Source organism: Amblyomma mixtum, chromosome 2 (assembly GCF_055824585.1).
Source record: "Amblyomma mixtum isolate Tamu chromosome 2, ASM5582458v1, whole genome shotgun sequence".
In the NCBI taxonomy this organism is placed as follows: Eukaryota; Metazoa; Arthropoda; class Arachnida; order Ixodida; family Ixodidae; genus Amblyomma; species Amblyomma mixtum.
Window position 1 is genome coordinate 223,928,292 of NC_143013.1, and position 20,540 is coordinate 223,948,831.

At 46.3% G+C, this 20,540-nt stretch overlaps 2 protein-coding genes across 3 annotated transcripts; one reads left to right on the plus strand and one right to left on the minus strand.

The window, feature by feature from the left end:
• Positions 1 to 322: 322 nt before the first annotated feature.
• Positions 323 to 19,675, minus strand: LOC149362746 (carbohydrate sulfotransferase 5-like). The gene is made up of 3 exons (XM_089568371.1): positions 19,510 to 19,675; positions 2,169 to 2,722; positions 323 to 838 (listed from the first exon to the last, which is right to left on the minus strand). Exons 1-3 carry the CDS (start codon positions 19,673 to 19,675, stop codon positions 323 to 325), a joined length of 1,236 nt encoding a protein of 411 aa, XP_089424497.1.
• LOC149362747 (transcription factor Adf-1-like) lies at positions 9,919 to 12,110 on the plus strand. Of its 2 annotated transcripts, XM_089569804.1 has the most exons (3): positions 9,919 to 10,324; positions 10,452 to 10,614; positions 11,674 to 12,110. In XM_089569804.1, the coding sequence occupies exons 1-3, from the start codon at positions 10,123 to 10,125 to the stop codon at positions 12,071 to 12,073; spliced, it is 765 nt and encodes a 254-aa protein (XP_089425930.1). In that variant the 5' UTR covers positions 9,919 to 10,122; the 3' UTR covers positions 12,074 to 12,110. The 2 variants fall into 2 exon arrangements, with proteins under 2 accessions (XP_089425930.1, XP_089425929.1); XM_089569803.1 differs by lacking the exon at positions 9,919 to 10,324 and having other exon boundaries at positions 10,409 to 10,614.
• Positions 19,676 to 20,540: the final 865 nt, after the last annotated feature.

Consider the following 20,540-nt stretch of genomic DNA (forward strand, 5'->3'; position numbering starts at 1 on the left):
GCAGGTGAATGCATACAATTGGATTTACACCACCAGAAGAGTAGAGAATTACCCAAGTCTGTTAGTTTAAGCAACATATCGTGGGTAGGACACAGGATTCTAGGACGACAGTCTAATAACAGCGCACAGTTCAAGATGCTACATGGAAACTACAACAGGCTGGACAACCTCACACATTATGCGACAGGTAGGCAATGAGGACATGGCGTAGTCCGTGTCCTGTTTCTTCAGTCATGAAATACGACGTGGAGGAGCGAACCTTTGGAACGTCATTTAAAAGCCTCGATTCAGGGATCAATCACAATTCAAAAGCGATCACTCTTTAATCCCTACTCCGCGCTTCTCTGTCCAGGTCAGTGTAACCTAGTCTTTGTAATATATCGCCACAGAACCTCTCGACTGAGACAATGGCCTCCTTCGACAACTTCTTAGTCCAGCTCCTGACAGTTTCCGTCGTGTTTCTTTTGGTAGAGTGCGGATCCTTCATGTCCTGTTCGTTAGCAACTGTGTGGGTCTTCACGAAAGATGACACGGATGATCGGTAATCTAAAGCCAGCCGGGAAAAGAGTGTCTGTGTTTCGTTAAGAGAATCACCAGCCACATCTTCGAAGCGAACCCTGTGCTTCCGGTTCAGCCACCTTGCACCTGAAAGATGTTCAAACGCGTCAAGGTCCTGACGCATTTGTGCACACAGAGCCTTTGCGCTTCGACATTCCCTGACCCCCATGCACCAACTCATGCTCCGACGAGAAGCGTAGATCCCCCGCGGGTCCCGCACGAGGTGAACCACTTGTACTTGCTGCGCAATATCCGAGTTCCGGTTTATCCAGGCCACCACCTGCGCCAATAAAACGATTCAAAGTTGCACAATATTTGGAGGGATAGGGAGTCATTGTGACGTGGCTTGTGGTTTAGGGAAACAAAATAAAGAGGAGACTAGTGCACGCGCAGCTTGTGCGAGGGAGTAAAGAAAAAATAGTGGAAGAACACGAAAGCTTGGAGGCCGTTGAATGCCGTGTTTAAAATGCAAAACATATACAGGGTCCTCGGCAGATGCATCTCCAGGATAAAATACTGGTTGACGATTAACACCTCCTGGTAGCACAGGCCATTTTTGTTCAGAGGTTATTTTTTAAGTGTGGAATTTTTATGCACGTGTTTAGATAGATAAATAGTCGGTGTGTTACAGCAAACACGAAGGACAATGGTTTTCGAGAATGGAATCAATTTTGTAGAAAGGCCTAAAATTGTTCAAGATTTCAAAATCAAAACATCGAGACAAAACATTAAACATTTGTTTAATGAGTATCTCGGCAGTTTGGGTATACGTAGTAAAATTACAAGACGGACATAAAGCGAGAAAACCGCCAGAAAGTATCAATGTTGGTGTTACCAAGTCCTGTGAGTACGAAAATTGCCCAAGAGGCGCTATCAGTCTCATACGCATTTCCTTCTATTCATTTTAATGCAAAAGCATTACATTTTCGTTTTCCCAGGGACGCTTTGGTGAGGTGTCCGTGTGAAGCCACGACCTCAGCGCCCCTAGCAGCGAGCTGCTCGACTAGGACTTGCATCGTAGGAGTGTGAGCAGGAGGTATGAAGGGGAGATTAGACCGGATTGGTTTGTTGGATCAGGCTGTCGACGTTGTGCGCCATCTCATCTCTTAGTGTGCCATGCCAGGTTTAATCTATTTCAAGCTTGAGTTTGCCACGAATGCTTCCCGTCATTCGACTAGAAAAGACGTTGCGGCAAGGCAGCGTTCTCATCGGGCCGATGTGCGGCACTTAAGGCTGAACTGGTAGGGGGAGGAGGATTATGCCATCGATCAGTGGTGTGAGCAGCCGAACTGGAAGCAAGCCGTAAAAAAGTGACCCGCACGCGACGCGACGACTGCTGACACTCTGCTGATGGAGATTTGCCTGGTCACACTGAATGATCGGTCGTGAATTTGTTTGTCACGATACCAATAACTTGAACTTATTCTCTGAGCACGAGTCCTGTGATTCGGTCTTTTAGTATCGGCCTCTTCTATTCTTTAAGGTAGACTTCTTATTAGCACAAAAAGTTATCACTGACAAGATACAACTGCTACATACTTCCTTCTTAGGAATCCTGTCAAACGCCCTGCCGTCGCTGGTCGTATAAGTAAAAACCCTGTCGTAAATACCTGCGCGATGGAGAGTCGTGTGAACTTGAAAACTTGAGTTTCAGCCCTTGAACACAGAGCGCTGATGTGGCCTGGGGATGAGCATGATGGTCCCCATCCACAAACGTCTGCCAGGAACCGGTTGTGCTTGTATTCCGGGTGGTACTCCGCCCAGAGGGTGAACAAAGGCGCATTGTACATCTGGCACCGAACGAGCTCGTCAAGAAGCGCGAAGGCGAGCTGTTCTCTGCCCGGTCGAATGCTTCCCGCTTGCGTGAATGGCTGCAGGGGCTCGTAGTGAAAGTAGGTCTTCGGACCCGAAGAAAGGAGTTCGCCGAAGAATGACGATCCTGATCTATAATAGGCGACGATGAGCACTATTCTAACGTTGTTTGTCGCGACGACAGGATGCATTTTCAGGGCTTTCTGGAAAGCGGCTGGCAGTGGACCGTCTAGTGATGAGTCCAAAATAGCATCTTCCTTTGGTTCAGGAGTGTCATTGGTAGAGGATCTGGAGCCACTTGTATTTTGCGCATTTGAAACCAGAAACCTTGCTCGCTCAGTGTAGGTAGAAACTGCGAAGAAAAAAAAGTAGCAAGGTAAGTCGTGACTTGGATCGCGCAGAAGATTTATATGACCCTGAAAAGCACGGTTCAGAATCCTTATTAATAATAAGAGACTATATCTCGTAAGTCTGGTAGAAATTTCGGAAAAGGCATAGCACACTACGCTCGCTTCGCTTCTAATCCGCTTTTTTCGGACTGCTGCAATGTGCGTGCGCACCTTTTCCTTCTCCAGCTCAACTGGTTGAAAAGAAAACCTGCAGCTCCTGCTGTGCATGGGTAGTTTAGGTTATTGACAGGAGCATGCGATAGATGGCGGCCGCTCTCAAGAACACTTGCCTCTTCGCAGGCGCCGCTGATTCCTGGCGGAATCAAATCGTGTCTGCGTCTCCCATGTGGGTTTGTTTTCAACCCCTAACAGAGAAACTTTCGCCACTACCCAGAGGGCGCCAGTTCTTTTGGAAAAACCGAATTGCGGCCGGAATATAAGCGGAGAAAGAACCAGTAATGCAAGAAACTCATATTACGTGGGCACGAGACAGGTGTATTCCCTTTCCCTGTTACCTTTCCTACATCTAGTCTCTTGAAGGTTAGCCGCCATGTCTCTGACGTGAATTTTTGAGGTGCTGAATAAATGCACACATATATACTACATGCGCATAGAATTTATCGCCTTCTTTCCGCTACGGTCTGTTTGTGCCATCTTTCATCCGCGAAAAAAAAAGGGACACTTTCTCGTCTTGCTAGTTTTAATACTGTATTGAGTAGAGTTTCTGAGGAATAACGATGCAAAACTCTTTTAACCGGCCTTTATGGCATCTTTCGACGGGAGAAAATATAATTTTTAGCCCATAAATAGAAAAAAAAGGCATAGTTTGACTTGAAATCTCACTCAAAGCTCGATGAAATGTTAGCTTTTGACCGATACAGATTGGAGCAGCCCTTTCATCGACAATCATACTGGCCATTTTCTTCGCTAGGTGAAAGCTTCTCTTTAAGAGAAAAAGTAGGAACAGGACACTTCACCAATCGCTAAGCAGACTACTCAGCACTTTTGTGACGAGGGGCCGAGAATTGGACTGGCTTTTCACATAAAGCGGGAAATTCTCATTTGCAGTTTCAGAGCTCATAAGGTAGTTGCAGGACAGTCAGCTCAATCAGTTTTTCCAAGTCTGAAGTTGATTATAACGGCTACGTTTCGGGAAGTCAGTGCATGCTTTATTCGTAAAAAGAAATGCGTCATGAGCAGAATATCCAGTCTTCACGTGGACCCGGCTAGAAAATGCAGCAATGATGGAACCAATGAAACAGACGCAGGACAAGACCAAAGAGGCACACACACAACACCACCTCATTGTTTTTGTACTGCATCTGCATCGCTGGTTCCACCATGGCGCATTATGAACCAACTGATTCTTTCTTTGTGAATGGCGCAAAGGAACAAACAAAGGAAGACACGGCGACAGAAAGAGCCCCTGTTTGTTCCTTTACGCCATTAACAAAAATTTATGATGAACGAACTAGCCCAACAGCAAGTACTTCTGAATTAACTAGCCCAGAATTTTACTACTAGAAAATGTAGCCATGCCATGCTCTCTTCCCAACCATCACTCATCACTTGCTGCCAGACTGAGACTCAAGAGGTAGGCGGAAGTTACAAAACTTCCGTATAGCATGCGGTGATCACCTGTGGTGATGCCACACGCAAAGGCCCTGTGTATCTCCGTTTTCATTCTTTTCGCTTTTCGCATCTCGAACATGTGCGAGACAGAGGCATACCGAGCGTACGCGCGTTAGAATTATAGTTAAGTGCTACTGTAGTGTCTGACAACGCAGTCGTGTTGAACACCAAACGCCATTAAGAAGCATTTTATCATTCAGCTCCCGTCTCCAGTTTTTGTGCAAGAGATTCGTGAAACCGCTGCATGTCTTTTGCATTGCGCCTCTGTTTCACGCGGTCTAAAAAGTATTCGTATAACTTTCTTTTCGTTTTGTGTTCATACAGCTCTGCTACACTAGCGACTCAGCACATTCGTCCCTACTCTCCGTGACTTAGATAGTCGAGGTACTAAAAAGTTGAATGTCAGCCACTAAATGTGAGAAAACGGATAAATCTTCGCCGCATATCGGAGACAGCGGCTAACGGAGTTCGCTCTTCGCGTAATCACTACCTCGGCAAGTCTTGCTTGTGAAGAAAAATATGAGCAATGCTCTGACCAGCGCTCTCCCTGATATACGATTGGTATCGAGAACCTCTGTGGTCCTCGATATTGAACATGGATTTGCAGGCATAGCTCATGAATCAATTAAAAAATAAATGCGTAAAGCTTGATTAGTATTCAGAACCCCTCAATAGTCATAGCGCATGGTTCTAACCATTAGATATGAATTATGCTGCCTGTCTTTACCAATGCTCGCTGGAAGCGAGAAACTAACAATTTTTTTTTCTTAGTGCATTCGTCTGAAACTTAGCGGTTTGATTCCCCAATGTCTTCTGATGCTTCGTGCCGAATTTCAAAGCCGGGCAGCTCTTTGTGTCACCGCAAGCGAGCTATATTTTGCCGTTTCGTGGATTTGATCGGGGCGATTTGCACGGGCAACCTTGAGTGGATCATTTCAAGGGAGGCACGTCCATGAGCATTCGATCCGCGTTTCCTCAATGAAAAATATCGGGCCACTCTCTTACAAAAATTGTTTGTAGACAGTCTATAGACTTCTTATGGACTATATTGCCTTCCTATAAATCTTTCATTTTGTCTATTCATGGTCTATAGACTGTCTATAGAGAAAAGGCTACTAAAAGTGTATGGCCATAAATCTACAGATTGTCTATAGACTGTCTATGACATTTGTATTACTTATAGACTGTTCTCTAGGATTTGTCTATACACAGTCTATAGACTTTTAGACATAAGTCTGTAGACATCGGTCTAAAACGGAAACTTTTTTTGTAATGGCTATTTGGCCATTTCAGAGAAATTATAATCGAATATGTTGCTTGCATTCGTCGGTTTAGCCAGTCACCGCTAACACAGCACGTTTTGGGACAGAACCGTGACGTGATACTGTCGCCAAAGCCAGTTTCGGCTTTGTTTCCCGGTTCTTGATCTTTAATAATAGGTTTTCTGCGTTCGTTGAAAAAATTACTCGCTGGAACTAAAATAGGAAGCTCTGAAATAAATGACGCGCAAGTAAACTAAGTACGCCCATGGAGCCCTTTAATGTCCCTTGATAAAAATTTATGAAATTTGTACTGATTTCTTTTGCGCTATTATTTTTTCTTCACACCGTTCCCAGTTTTCTTCAAGAAGGTGTGCTGAAGCAACATATTTTATCGCATACAGTTTATCTGTCTTGGTGGATTACACTCCCTATTTATGCAATTGCTGGTGGTCTAAAACTAAGGAAACAAGGGCGACAAGGAACGAAGAACGAACGGAATTATAATCTACGCGGGAGACTCGCCTACGCGGGAGACTCGCCCGAAGCGGTTCGCCAAGGCTTCGGAAACAGAAACGAAGGAATAGAAGTTGTGGATGCCCGAAGGATCGGACAGTCCAGAACAATACAAATCACCTTTTTTGGAAAGAAGCTACCCAGCCAAGTAATCTATCAGTGCGGCGTCTTTCGGGTCCACCCCTTCAGGGAGCAACATGAAGTATGCTACAACTGCAGGAGGGTAGGACACCGGGCCGACGTCTGCTACAAACCTACAACGAACCTTTGCCGCCGCTGCGGAGAAAATCACTCGCCTCCACCTGAGGGAGAACAGCCAACCTGCCAACCCGTCTGCATCGTCTGCAACGGGGGCCACAACACAGGCAGCCGGAACTGCAAATTCCGGCTGATCAACAGGAACAAACAAGGAACGCCCCATGGCAACCAGGCACCCAAGCAAGGGGACAACGACTCATCACTACACGGACACCAGTCTAGGCCCAGGAAGAAGGAACAGGGTGCTACCGGAAAAGGAGGCAGCCATAGCCGGAACAACTCCAGCTCCTTCCCGCCCCTGGGGAACCCAGCAGGGAACGACAAGCGAAGCTCGAGCCGCGGACGCAGCGATAGCCGCTCCAACAAAAAGGTGAGCTGGCCAGCAGAGGCCTCCCAATCTATTGACGCTCGAGAGAAGGAGTTTCAGATACAACTACAATCCCGAGACAGAGAAATTACCAGCCTTAAAAAAGAGTTGGCTGACATTAAACGCCTGTTACAAGCGCATCAGGTACAGAATGCCACTGCGGCTAGAACGCCACCCACCGCGTCCCAGGCTTCGACCAATATTGCGATGGAAACAGACGCCATTTGCCACACTCCCTCCACCGCGTCCCAGTCTTCGGCCCATAACGCGACGGACACAGACGCCAGAATAGCAACTAAAAGACCGCTTCCTACAAAAGAAGGCGAGGAATCCAAACGAAAGGCCGAGGCTTCGGAAGCCGACACCCCGCAGCCATCGAAAGCGCCTACCAAACTCAGGGCAGACATCAATACTCTGTCAGAGAGAACTAGCGCTATATCAACAGAACAAGCAACCTTCCAAGGCCTCGTTACTACCAAATTTGCTGAGATAGATATTCGCTTTGCAACACTAGAGGGACAGGTATCCCAAATAGCCACGTGTATGCAGCAAATAATGGATAGGCTTACAACTATCGAGGCCCGCCTACCCCCCATCTTGGATCTGTCCACGACGCCACAACCATCTATAACCCAACATGGCACCACGCCAAAAATTTGAAATTTGGCAATGGAACTGCAGAGGCTTCCGCCGCAAGCGGGCCCACTTGCAGCTCCACATCCAACAAGCACCGTCTGTTACAACCCCAGACGTGATTGCATTGCAAGAAGCTAGCGGCAGGGCTACACTGCCAGGCTATAAAGCATATCTGCCACCTCATTATGATACTAGTAACGCAGCCGGCTCCTTCACAGCCACTCTGGTGCATAGAAATATCACCGCAATTCAACATTTTATAAATGATTCGGAAGAAGATTACACCCTACTTGAAATAGTACCAAGGCAAAAGGGAGACTCAAATCTCTTCATCCTTAATGTATACAACCCGCCCAGAAACAAAGGCAATGGACTCCCACACTTGTTGATAAACACAGTAAAGCTGGCTGGTAGGGCTCAACTAATAATTGTGGGAGACTTCAACGCTCAACACCCAGCATGGGGATATACCAAAGCAACTCCTAAAGGGAACCTGCTCTGGCAAATCATACAGTCACTAGGGCTCACAACGCTAAACAACCCGAGCGACCACACACGCATGGGTAACAGTGTATGTGTCGACACATCTCCAGACTTATCCCTCTCTAAAAACGTCAAGGACGCAAAGTGGGTCAACACCGGGCAAAACCTTGGTAGTGATCACTTCATCCTTAGCATCACCTTCCCCACGACAAAACTTAAAAACAAAGCAAAAGAAATACGAACCACGGATTGGGACAAGTTCAGGCAACTTCGCGACAAAACAGCTCCAAAGGAGATCTCTAACCTTAGCGACTGGGTTATCTCCCTGAATGAGGATGTCAGCTCCACTAGCGTTGTGGTGCCAGTTGAGAAGGAGGAGCAGATTGCAGACTCAAAACTGTTACACCTGTGGCAGGCACAAAAAGGCCTCCAAAAACGTTGGAAGAAGCAAAAACACAACAAGCGACTACGCAAAAAGATCGCTGAAATCGAGAGGCGAATCGAGGAACATACACTTACTCTCCAAACACAACAATGGAACCAAATATGTGAAAGCGTCAATGGACAGCTCGGAAATAAGAAGACATGGCATCTTCTAAGACACCTGCTCGACCCAGAACAAACACGTCCCGTGCAACAAAGTCAACTGTACAGACTCATACATAAATATGAGGGTACAACTGAAGACCTAATCAAAGAGCTAGCAGAACGTTATCTAAACACGGATGATGGTACCACACAACCAGACTACCGGGGGACTCCTAATCCAAATTTAGACGCAGACATCACCGACGCAGAGGTCTGGTACGCAATTGGAAAACTGCGGACAACATCTGCGGCAGGATCAGACAAAGTAACAAATAAGACTCTCAGGAACTTAGACGCAACGTCGATCGCGGCGGTTACAGACCTTATGAACAAATACTGGCATGCAGGCAACATACCACCAGAGTGGAAACACGCGAAAATCACTTTTATTCCTAAAGCGGGTAAGAAACTCAGCACTGAGAATCTACGCCCAATTTCATTAACATCATGCCTAGGCAAACTCATGGAACATGTCATCCTCAATAGGCTCCAAAACTATGCGGAGGACATGAAACTCCTACCTGAAACAATGTTAGGATTCAGGGCCCAACTATCTACCCAGGACATACTCTTGCAGCTTAACAAGGACATAATTGAAGCTGACGAGGGAACAGGAACGAAAGCAATATTGGGTTTAGACCTTGTTAAAGCTTTCGACAACGTCACCCACAAAGCCATTTTGACAAACTTGTCAGAAATCAACCCCGGAGAAAGGACGTACAACTACATCCGATCCTTCCTCACTAACAGAACAGCAGTGATAACGGTCGGAACAATAGAGTCCGCCCCAATCACACTAGGAAGTAAAGGAACGCCACAGGGCTCCGTCCTGTCCCCTTTCCTTTTTAACCTCTCCCTCATCAAAATTCCCCCCAAACTGGCACAAATACCAGACCTACATCACACGTTCTATGCAGATGACATCACACTTTGGGTAACCAAAGGATGCGAAGGCTACATAGAAGACACACTCCAAGCAGCAGTGGACATCATTCAGGCATGCGCATGGGAATCCGGCCTCACTTGTTCTGAGCAAAAATCTGAACTTTTAGTGATCCGTCGTAAACAAAGAGGTAGGCGTACCACGACAACCCCCCCGCAAATAAACGTCTATGTTAATGGACGATCTGTCAAAGAGGTACAGACCATGAGAATACTGGGGTTGTATTTACAAACAAATGGAAAGAATACTGACACACTCACTAAGCTAAAACGCACGGTAGAAGCGACGGCGCGATTAATCCGCCGCATAGCTAACCGCAGACAAGGGGTGAGGGAAAGAGATTTATGCCGACTAGTGCAGGCCTTTGCGCTAAGCAGGATACTCTATGCCACCCCTTATCTCAAATTTTCGAAAGCAGAAAAGGACAAATTGGATAGTATGATACGGCAGGCCTATAAAGGCGCGAATATAGTCCGACGTAACGCGCGCGCGCGCGCGCGCTCGCACACGCTGCGTTACGTTGCCGAAAACAACTCCTCCTATAGTCCGACGCACTGCAGCGCCGACGTAACCGGCGGCTGCCAGCGCGCCCCGACGAGCCCGGCGCAGATTTGGCTTCTGCTCCATTCGCGCGCCGGCGCCGCCGACCGCGTCGACCCACAATGCATCGCGCAGACAAAGATGGCGGATGTCTTTGCGGGCAGCATGAGTGTCGCCAGCGGCTCAAACGTCGAACTTGCGTCGGATAGCGTGGTGGAGAGGTTCATTGAAGCGATAAAACAGCACCCCTGTGTGTATGATACCAAGCGACTCGATTTCAGGGACCTACCGCGCAAAGAAAGCGCGTGGGAAGAGATACGGCAACGCAGTGGTCTCTCCACAGGTGAGGTGTTTAGCGACTGCTGCGTTCGGCTTCATTTGTACGTTTGTCGGCCGAAGCATCCCAATCCCACTTGCTGGTTGCGCCGTAATGTTTGACCTATTTTTTTGTCCCTTGTTCCTGTTTGTAGTTGCAGAGTGCCACAAGTTGTGGAAAAAGCTGCGAGATCGCTTTACCCGTGAACTCAAAGCAATCGAGCTCGCAACAAGGAGCGGCAGCGCCTACGTTGCGAGGCAGACGTGGGAGTTTGCCGATGCGATGAACTTTTACAAGAATTGTGGTCGTCCAAGAAAGTGAGTTGTTTTCTCTCTGTTTTGGAATGCCTGTTTTCGCGGCTCTAGGTACGTGGAGTTACGAGCATGAAATGTGCTGGTTGTACTGCATGAATTGTGTGCTACGTTCACGCACATGTTGTTCACTGAGCCTCCTTCGTTAATTTATGCTTTTTTACTGTGACTTTCACCGTTTTTGTGGGAGCATTTAGTACCTTTTTTTGCTTTTTGTTTTGTTGCATGTAACTGCCTATGAACTATTGCGCTGTATTACGTTTAACAGCATAGCTTCAGGGGAAGACCCTGGAGAAGCGTGTGGACAATTGCTGGTCTTTTCGGAACGTTTCGCAGCTTTTATGCGGCTCAGAAATGAGAGGACTCAATCCGTAATAAAATCAGATAAAATTTTGGCCAGCTTTGAAAAGCTAGAGTAATACCAAAGATGCTATCAAATGAACTTGCCGGACGGTCAGACATCTGTTGCGAAAATTGTGAATCCTCGAGCTTCGGATTCTGCTTCGGTGTTGTGTGTTTTTGCATGTTTGGTTTCATGGGTTTGGCTCAGCTGCATTCTTGGAACTCGCGTAAACTTTGTTTTGGGCTAACGTGGCATGTGCATTGGTTTTTCGTTGCTTGGTTGTTCGGCTTGTGTCTTTGCTGTTTGTGCTGAGGGTGGGTCGAGGGTTGCATAGGGTCTGTGGGCAGCCTCCTGCCTAGGACATGGGTCGGGGAGGTGGCTCCTGCTTCTGGAAGGTAGAGGCGTTGCTCATCGTAGTTTGAGGACAACACTTTGTGACACTAATACTAACGGGGACAATTGGAGCAGTTGGTTTAGTATTTTGCTTACTGGAACAGCCCTACTCACCGGCACGAATACGAAGGCAAGACAAACACATGGGTCCTGAATTTCAACTGAATTTCAAACATCAGTTGAAGTCAAAGCTCATATGTTTGTCTTACTTTCGTCTTCCCTGTGTGTAATGCTGTTCCACTCGACAAGACACTGGCGCTCTTTTTGCAGTAAAATAAAAAAGTGAAACGACAAGACTGAACTAACTGGAGTGAAAACTGTTTTTTCAGGACTACCTGCAACGTGGGCTCAGGTGCCCTGCCAAGAGGTGATAACAGCGCCTCAACAGCAGAAGTAATCTTTAACGCAATTCAAGGTAATTCGTCAGCACCGTCGCCCATCGCCAATATTGATGAAGACCTGGAGCCCTTGGCATCAAGTCCTGGTCAACCTGCCATTCAGGAAGACATCACATTGAGCGAGCCACCCTCAAAACGGCCAAGGAAAGGAAGGGGTTGTGACACTTTCGAGCAGCAGCTCCTTTCACAGCTGGGCAAGCACAGCACAGAAAATGAGGCTTTTGGGCAGTCCATTGCTATGAGCCTTGACAGGATGCCAGCGAGAATTTCCTCTCGCTTGAAAGTGAAAATAATGGAACTCATAGCAGATGTTGACCAGTGTGATGCTTAATTTTAACATATACCATTTGAAGCGTAGGTAACAGCAAAGATATCTGCGCTTTGTTTCTTTAGATAACCTTAAGTGCATTTGAGTTCATTTTTTTGCATTTCCTCTCATGCAGCGCAGTTTTTTTATATCATTGTGTTCATGTTCCTATTGTTTTAGTCAGCTGCATAGCTGTGATATATTTGTTTTTTAGACTGTTGAACTGTTTCATTGTACTTATTGGAAGTTTCAATGTGGTTAGTAGTCTCCTGCCTCTTTCACCACTTTATTTTTTTGCAATGCAAGCTGTCTGTGATGTGATGGTAACTTGAAAGCATTTTTTTTCAGTGCAAAATTAGGTAGGATGTAGGAAAGGGACACACGCAGCAGAAATGCCGTGTCCTGTGTTTGTCCTGGGTGTGTCTCTTTCCTACACCCTCTCTAATTTTTCACTGAAAAAATGTTTTCGAATCACTGAGACCAAATAGCATGTCTTTATACTCTTGCAAGTGATCTCATGCTTCGAGACTTATACTGATTGGAAACAAGAAGAAAAAGAGGGCCACTGCTGAACTTCCACCATATATTTATTCACATGGCATGTTGATTTATATATCAAACATCTTCCGCAACATAATCAATCCTACATGCCTTGATGTGTTCAAATGAAACCTTAAACACGAAAACAGTTCAATAATAAGGTGTATAAAACAAGCACACAACTTTATTTGGTATGCGTGTACAAAAAGCAGCAACACAAATGTTACAAGAACCGTTGCAACACACGTGTGGCATGTCATTAGTGCAATCCATGTACAACTACTGAACTGAATGATCACGAGATTGCTAAATAAAGTTTCACATTTTGAGCTGGCGTGTGACTTTTGCTTGTTTTACATGGAAAAGAACGCAGTTTACAGACAGAGAGGCAACAACTTCGTGCTGTGCATTAGCATCGCCTGACTACCGTCAGTTGCCATGGCAAGGAACCCCTTGGGGACATGAAGTACTCTGCAATGGAGTCTCGAATTCTCATGGCATCTGAAGCTGAGCGGCTGCCATTGCGAGTACCCTGATGGTTTATGTGTGCTATGGTCTGCCTCCAGCCGCCTTCTTGGACTCTGTCACCACTGACCCTGTCACCATAATCATTAGGGCAATAGGCATTGTCCGACAGCAGAAAATTGTGCAGGCACACCGCCGCACTAACCATGTCCGTTAACAACTCCACATCACCACTAACGGTTCCTAGGAAGCAGCGCCAACGTGAAACCAAAATTCCAAATGCGTTCTCAACGCAACGACGTGCCCTTGACAGCCTATAGTTGAACACCCGTTTTGTGTCATTAAGTTGCCTGCCGGGGTAAGGGCGCATTAAGTAAGGCTGCAGGGGAAATGCTGCATCTCCCACGATGCACAGTGGCCACCCGTTATGCCCCGAAGGCAAGTTAAGTGTGTTCTCCTCAAAGCTCTTTCTGATGGGGCTTTCTCGAAAGAAAGAGCCATCAGAGAGTCGGCCCTTGGCACCAATATCAACCAGTGTGAAGCGGTAATTTGCGTCTGCGACCGCCAGCATCAGTAACGAGTAAAAACCCTTGTAGTTATAATACTCCGAACCACTCTCATCAGGGCACGTAATAGCGAAGTGTTTGCCATCTATGCACCCTACACAATTGGGAAAGTTCCATTTGGTGTCGAACCCCTCTCTGATGAGCTGCCATTCTTCTGAGGTCGGCTGTCGCAGCACAATTGGGGAAAGGCAGTCCCAAATGGCAGGCAGAGTCTCTTTCAGAATGCCGGAGACCGTGCTTACATGCATGCGATAGCTCATAGCAATGTCGATCATAGAGCCGCCGGTTGCCAGAAACCTGGGACGGGTACAAACATAAAAATTGAATTATAATGCAACAGTGCTGTTCGTTCCCAGAAACAGAATTGGGACTCGGGTAGCACGCACGTAAAGTGTCACTCAGTTGAAAAGGAGTTTTAATATACGATTAAGCTGGAGGGGGTGACGACGCAGCTGTCTTCAGCTATGTTCAAGCGTTCAGTCATTTGTGACGTGCTGTTTTTTCACGGAAAAGAATGAAATGCGCGGTATGCAGGTGGAAAGAAAATGTGCGTTTGGAAAGACCAGCGCGTGAAGTGGTCAGACGACACAGCATTGTTTTCCCTGCTATTTCACTGCATAAAAACAAGAGAGATCAAAAGAATAAAAATTTTCTAAACCTTATCAGGAGGTTATGTGCTTACTTTCATCTGGTGATCTAGGAAATACTATTCACAGCGATGAACACACGATAACCTCGTAGGTAGAGCATGATGACAGATAAAAACAAGTGGATCTCGGTAAATAGACTATTGAACACAACTAAAAGCCAAAATATTTACCGCAACGTGACTGCCAGCCTTTCTCCTGGGCTGATCGGGTTCTTGTGGTTAGGCGGATGGAGGATGCGGTCATGGACAAGGCTCAGGAGTTTATCAAACGAGGCCTTGGTCATCCTGCGTGGGAGGTCGTTGTACATAACGGCTTTCAAGCATGCACTAAGCATGTTCAAAGCAACACCAAATCCCATTTCGACAGGTTACATACAGTACAGCCATATTTTTAAAATGGGCCAAACAGCATTACATAGTGTGAAAGCATTCGGCCCTAAAGCATAAAACAGGGCTCCATTTTCCTTTGTGCATTTTTATAGAAATAAAAAGCTGCTCACATACTTCACAGTGAGCTAAAATCTACTCAAGAATAAAACGCACCCTTTGTGCGGTATGGTTACCTGAAGTACTTGAGATGGTACTCTGGGTCCTTCTGCCGCAGTTCTTGAACAAGCTGGTGGTACTCGCCTGTGCTTTTCCGCTCAGAGAAAATCTCTCGCACATACATCGAGCGCCTGCGCTTTCGCCGCAGGCGGCGTACTAATAACGCGAGAGCAAGTTTCTGTCGTGCAGATAACATCCTAGCCATGGTTAGCAGTAGCCGCGATGCCGTGGATGGAGCGAAACGGATGAGCCGCCGAATAAAAATGCGCGAACGGAATGCAGACGGCCCGCGGGTCGGAAATTGGCGCGCGGGTCTGCGATCGTTCTGCGCATGCTCCGAAGAGTGCCGCCGACGGCGCGCAGCGCCGAAGTATAGAGGGGTTCGCATTTTGTCTGGCGTAGCGAAACCAGCGTAGCGTGGCTGACCGCGAGCGACGCTTGCCCGCGCGCCGACCACGTCGGACTATAAACGCGCCCTAAGGCTGCGTTAGGACTCCCACTAAATGCCTCAACTGAAAGGCTTATGAGGTTAGGAATACATAACACCTACAATGAACTGAAAGAAGCCCATTTAATGGCTCAAACAGCGCGATTAGCCAATTCCAGAACTGGCAGGAGTATTCTTACCAGGCTCGGAATTAACTTTCAACCTACGAATAACGATGCTAAAGTAGACTTACCCCGCGACTATAGGACGGCCCTACTAATCAAACCACTCCCCAAAAACATGCACCCCTTACACCATGAGGGTAGAAGACAAGCAAGAGCCAAAGCCTTACATAACAAATACAGACAGTGCGCTGGAACACTTCATGTAGATGCAGCAGAATACAAAAATACCAATGCCTTTGCAATTGTGGTTGTGAACGAGAATGGTGACCACATCGTCTCGGCGACAATCAAAACGAAATCCTCTGAAACGGCAGAAGAGGCGGCTATAGCCCTCGCCCTAGCGCATACCCAAGGAAGCATCATCTTCAGCGATTCCAAAATGGGTATCAATAATTTCGCTAAAGGGCGAATTACAAACACCTCCCTTAGAATCCTTAACGCAACCAAATTCTCAACAAATTATTCCGAATTGATATGGGTCCCAGCCCATTCGGGGAATCCGGGGAACGAGGCAGCCCACAATAAAGCCCGAGGTTTCGTCGACCGGGCAGTGGATGAGTCTGGCTCCCTGAATTTCACGAAGGACTCCATGATCACATATCATGATCTCACCAATCATTTTAAACTAGAGAGGAGAATTTTCCCCCCTCCAGACAAAAGACTTAGTAAAGAACAAGAGGTTACGTGGCGTCGTCTACAGACGAGATCGATACGCACCCCATCACTCCTCGCGCGCATTTATCCAGATCTTTACAACCCAAACTGCAAACACTGTGGCCAACGTGCTACCTACGATCACATCCTGTGGGACTGCAAAATAGAGCCACCTCCGGGTGATCTAGTTACAGCTCCTTCTCTCGAGCGGTGGGAGACCGTGCTGGCTAGCTCTGACCCCAGAACGCAAGTTTTGGCGGTGGAGTGGGCTGACAAAGTCGTCGAGGGCTATGTACTCTCGACCACTTAACGCGACCTCTTGCCAAGCTCTTCCCGGCGAATAAAATGTTTTACAATCTAGTAACCATGCAACCAATTGAAGGGATCGTACAGTGATGCTCCAAGTAAGTGGGACTGAGCTTAGTTAATCGCTTAATTACCCAATTAGTTTTACTAGTCAGGCCATATAAATAAATAAAACCGATTAAGAAATTGGTCGAGCTCAGGAATCGAACCCGTCTTCGGCGTGAGAGACGAGCATGCTATCCACTTTGCCATGCCAGGTTTTTTTTTTCTTTATTGACTTTGCCATGCCAGCTCGATGGTTTGGAATGAACAAAGGCGCGTCTAGTGAATACGGTGTCTTCACTCACTCTAATCCTCCTCCATTCCCTTCCGGCGAGGTTTAGGTGTCCACCGACAAATGAGAGACAGATACATTTCCTTTCCTCAAAAACCAATTTACCGACGAGCGAGGCGTAGAACCGAATGGGCGATGGCGTTGTATGGACTCCTTGGCAGCGTTGCAATACGCTGTCGCGTTCCACTCTTAGGGGCGAAGCTTAACATCTTAACCACACATCAGTGACCACACTTTAGGTAAAAAAAGTGCCCCCCTGAATTTTGTGACAGTTACTGCGTAATTTCCTTTCCTCAAATACAATTTTCATTTCCTTCATTACGGCTCCTCTTTATCTATCTTCTTTCACTCCCACTTCCTCCCTTCCTCTACGGTGCGGTTCAGGTGTCCACCGAGATGACAGAGAATTACTGCGCCATTTCCTTTCCTCAAAAAGCGTTGCGTTCAATGGGCAAGGCATCGCGCCGAACGGGTGGTGGCGTTCCGTGGTCTCCCTGGCAGCGCTACAACGAGCTGTCGCGTTCCACTCCTAAAGGCGAAGCTTAAGCGTCATTAATTAGCAGTTAATTAGTATTCAGGCATTAATCAGTAATTAATCATTAATTATTGATTTGTCATCACTTAGTATTTAGTACTCAATTACATGTGACGCCACCAGTGCCACAGAAACAGCGAAGGTGGTGCGCAAAACGCTTCCGCCTCTACCCACTTTAGACAGTCAAAGTGCCCCCTGAATTTTTAATCCGGCAATATGCAACCTTTATTAAAAGCGACAGTGAAGAACATCGATATGGTATTCTCAATGAAAAATTGATTCTGTGGCTCTTTCTATGTATGTTGTCGTTCATCTGACTTCAAAACACGCATTTATTGCTGACAAAACTCAATTGAATGTTTCCTCGCCCCCCGATTCAAAATCCGGCGCCTACAATGAAAAAGACTCCATGACCAGTGTACTGAAGTGATTGACGGTGTGGCCTAACTTCTGAAGTCCGCGCCTAAAAACCTCTGTAGACGCACGGCAGTTTAGTTCCTAAAATTTCCGATGACTTCGACAACTGTACTTAATTTTTAGCCCATTATTAACTGATAAAAGCCTGAAGAAAAGTAGCCGCTTCGTCGCTATAAATCGCCAATACACCATTACAGGCTAACTGAAGTTTGCTTTGAGCGCATGACTGATGGCCAACAAAGATTTGAAGAAAAGCACTTGAAATTTTGAATAGCAGACTGCAAAAAGTGGAAAACAGATAGATTTTCTTTCTTTGTTTCTAGCTCTCTCAAATCTCTTTTCGGTAGTGCGCATCTTCCACCGAACCTTTTAGATGTGCCTTTTGGCGAAGTAAAGAAAGAAACTTAAATTGATGCTCCTTTTTTAATCATTTCTGTAGCGCTATTCTTTTTATAGGAACATGAATCACCAACTAGCCCGCATTTCCGCCTCACTTTAAGAAGTAGAAATTCTCCCGAGATAAGCGCTATTAATAAAATTTAAGACAAAATGACAGCGGTCTAAAGCCTGTAACGCATCCTGTAAGCACCATGTTGTATTCATAGAACTTAAAAACTTCACATAATGTTGCATGCTGTTCCTTCGCGAAACTGTGCAACATGCTTCCAGATATTCTTGAAATAAATTGATTTCTTTTATCGTAGATTCATCTTCACCGTGAATAGCTATAAGCTTTCTGTAAACATACATGGCATAATTTGACTCCTTAAATGCTACCTTTTACTTCCTAGTGTCAATTTTTTGCCCAATTATCAGTTTTTTGTTTCCCTTCAGAATAAATCCTTGTCGACATTTTTGTTTCCGCATAGTGTATGATGATTCCAAAAAAAACAACTACGATAGTCGAACCCGGGTACTGAGGCTCAGAAAGCGATCGCCTTAACGACTGAGCCACCGGCGGTCAGCGCACATCTCTCTTCCACTACCGCCACGTAGCTCAAAGCCCGAATGAGGCGTCCACTAAACAAGGTAGCCAGTTACGCACGTTTCCTTTCTTTTCGTGACTCTGTCAGAAACGTCACCTCCACCTGCGGACTTTGCGGGGTGCATTTTGCGCGCGGGGGAAATTGATGAAGACGGCGTGCAATGCTTAGCGCGAAAGTGTGACAGTTTAACACGAGGCGTGATCGGTTGCGGCAATAGCATGGCGCTCTCGTGCAGTGGCCAGCGACGCCGATAAGGTCGCACCAACACCGGTTCGAGACCCAGTCGCGCCAATATTTACTTCATATTCGCATGTATCGGGAGGCTTAAGACAAATACTCCCTTTTTGAGGATTTCTAGGGAAGTAGTGTTTCGCCTTAAAGGGTTGTCATGCGCGACTCCGCGGGAATGTTGGCGCCTTAAGAAGGATAGTAACAAAGACCACAAAGCGGTTGGAGTCAAGCCCACCGCCTTTTGATACCTGATCTGGGTAGTATCCTGGATGGAGGCCTGCCTGCTGAAAAAGGGAAGAAGGACGTAATGGCCGTCTACGGTTGCTAGAAACTGGCGAGAGCAATATTCCGTTGCCTTCTTTGCGTAGGCGCAGGAAGACCCGGCTACATCCCCGTATTCAGAGCGGGTGTTTTCTGAGTGCCCGCTGCTGCATTTCACTGCCTTGGAAAGAAAGGAGGCGAAGGTTTTCGGCGAAATCCGCCGGTGGCTTGCCATGAACATATAATAAAATGCATATTACTGTTTCAACCGATTCTGTATTTTTTCAGTGTACGTGTTTTCGGTAAAAATTATGGCATATGCGTCCTAACTATGAGGTGTTATATGATAATTAGTTACCTTTGAAAGCTTCAATGTAGTGTTCAGCCTCTAAGCAATGACAGTCCTTATGCATTCTTCCTGATATCTGTGTAGAAGTGATGTAGAAGATTAGCAAGAAGCCTGCGGCGAACATAATATATAGGGCGCTTCGTGTCATGGAATCTGGTAAGGTGTTGGACCTCATCTGGAAGCAAAAGAAAGCGCCATTTTAATATCATTCGTGAAAGTTCGTGAAACGATATACACAGGTAAATAAAGCATACCGGTAAGAAAGCATTACCTCTAACCTGCAAGGGTACTGTAAGCATCGAAATATGCGGCTTCTTTCCAAGAGAAATTGTTTCTGTTTCCAAAAACACCAGGCATGAGCGAATAGGAGATTTCCAGTTTGAAGTGAGTGAAGAGCGTATAAACATTCATCCTGAAGTCAATTTAGGACTATAAAAGTCGTAGTAGACAAAGAAGCAGTCCTTTAGAGATAAATAATCTGTGCCAAAAGCTGTAGTTTCTCGAAGTCGCTAAGCGAACTGAAGAACAGAAAGAAAACAATGTAAAATTAAACGGCAGTAAACTTCCGTTTGGCAGGCCTCAATGACCATCAAATCAATGTGCACCCAACCTCGTATTGAGCAAAAATGGCAGTCCGACATTCAGAAAGGAACTGAAAGGCTTCCAAGAAAACACTTTATAGGGCTGATTTGCGCCCAGAACAATGCACAAATAAAAATCACAAAGATGTGAGTCTGTATCTGAACCTCGCCACACAATTCTTACACCGGTCATTTTTAATATATAAGTTGGTGACGTATTTATCGGACAAATAAATTTTTAACACAATTCATTTTCGAGACTTGCGTGGAAAAGAAACACGCATGGAGTTGAGTATAAGCATTGCTGAAACTTGGCACGAGTCGGAATAAATTGCTCAATATCTCCTACCTCACTCGCACAGCATCTGATCGCCTGACAGCACTGCGCATGAGCTCATACTTTTGCTAGACGGCCAAAAAGACGGGAAAGTCGAAAGGTGCACCCGAAGGCACTCCGCA

Coding starts and splice junctions, on each gene's coding strand:
- LOC149362746 (XM_089568371.1), bottom strand. CDS start 19,675: ATGAGGTCCAACACCTTACCAGATTCCATGACACGAAGCGCCCTATAT. Junction 2,723..19,509: donor CTACATTGAAGCTTTCAAAG/GTAACTAATTAT, acceptor TTTTCTTCGCAG/TTTCTACCTACACTGAGCGA. Junction 839..2,168: donor CACGACTCTCCATCGCGCAG/GTATTTACGACA, acceptor TTATTGGCGCAG/GTGGTGGCCTGGATAAACCG.
- LOC149362747 (XM_089569804.1), top strand. CDS start 10,123: ATGGCGGATGTCTTTGCGGGCAGCATGAGTGTCGCCAGCGGCTCAAAC. Junction 10,325..10,451: donor ACGCAGTGGTCTCTCCACAG/GTGAGGTGTTTA, acceptor TCCTGTTTGTAG/TTGCAGAGTGCCACAAGTTG. Junction 10,615..11,673: donor AATTGTGGTCGTCCAAGAAA/GTGAGTTGTTTT, acceptor CTGTTTTTTCAG/GACTACCTGCAACGTGGGCT.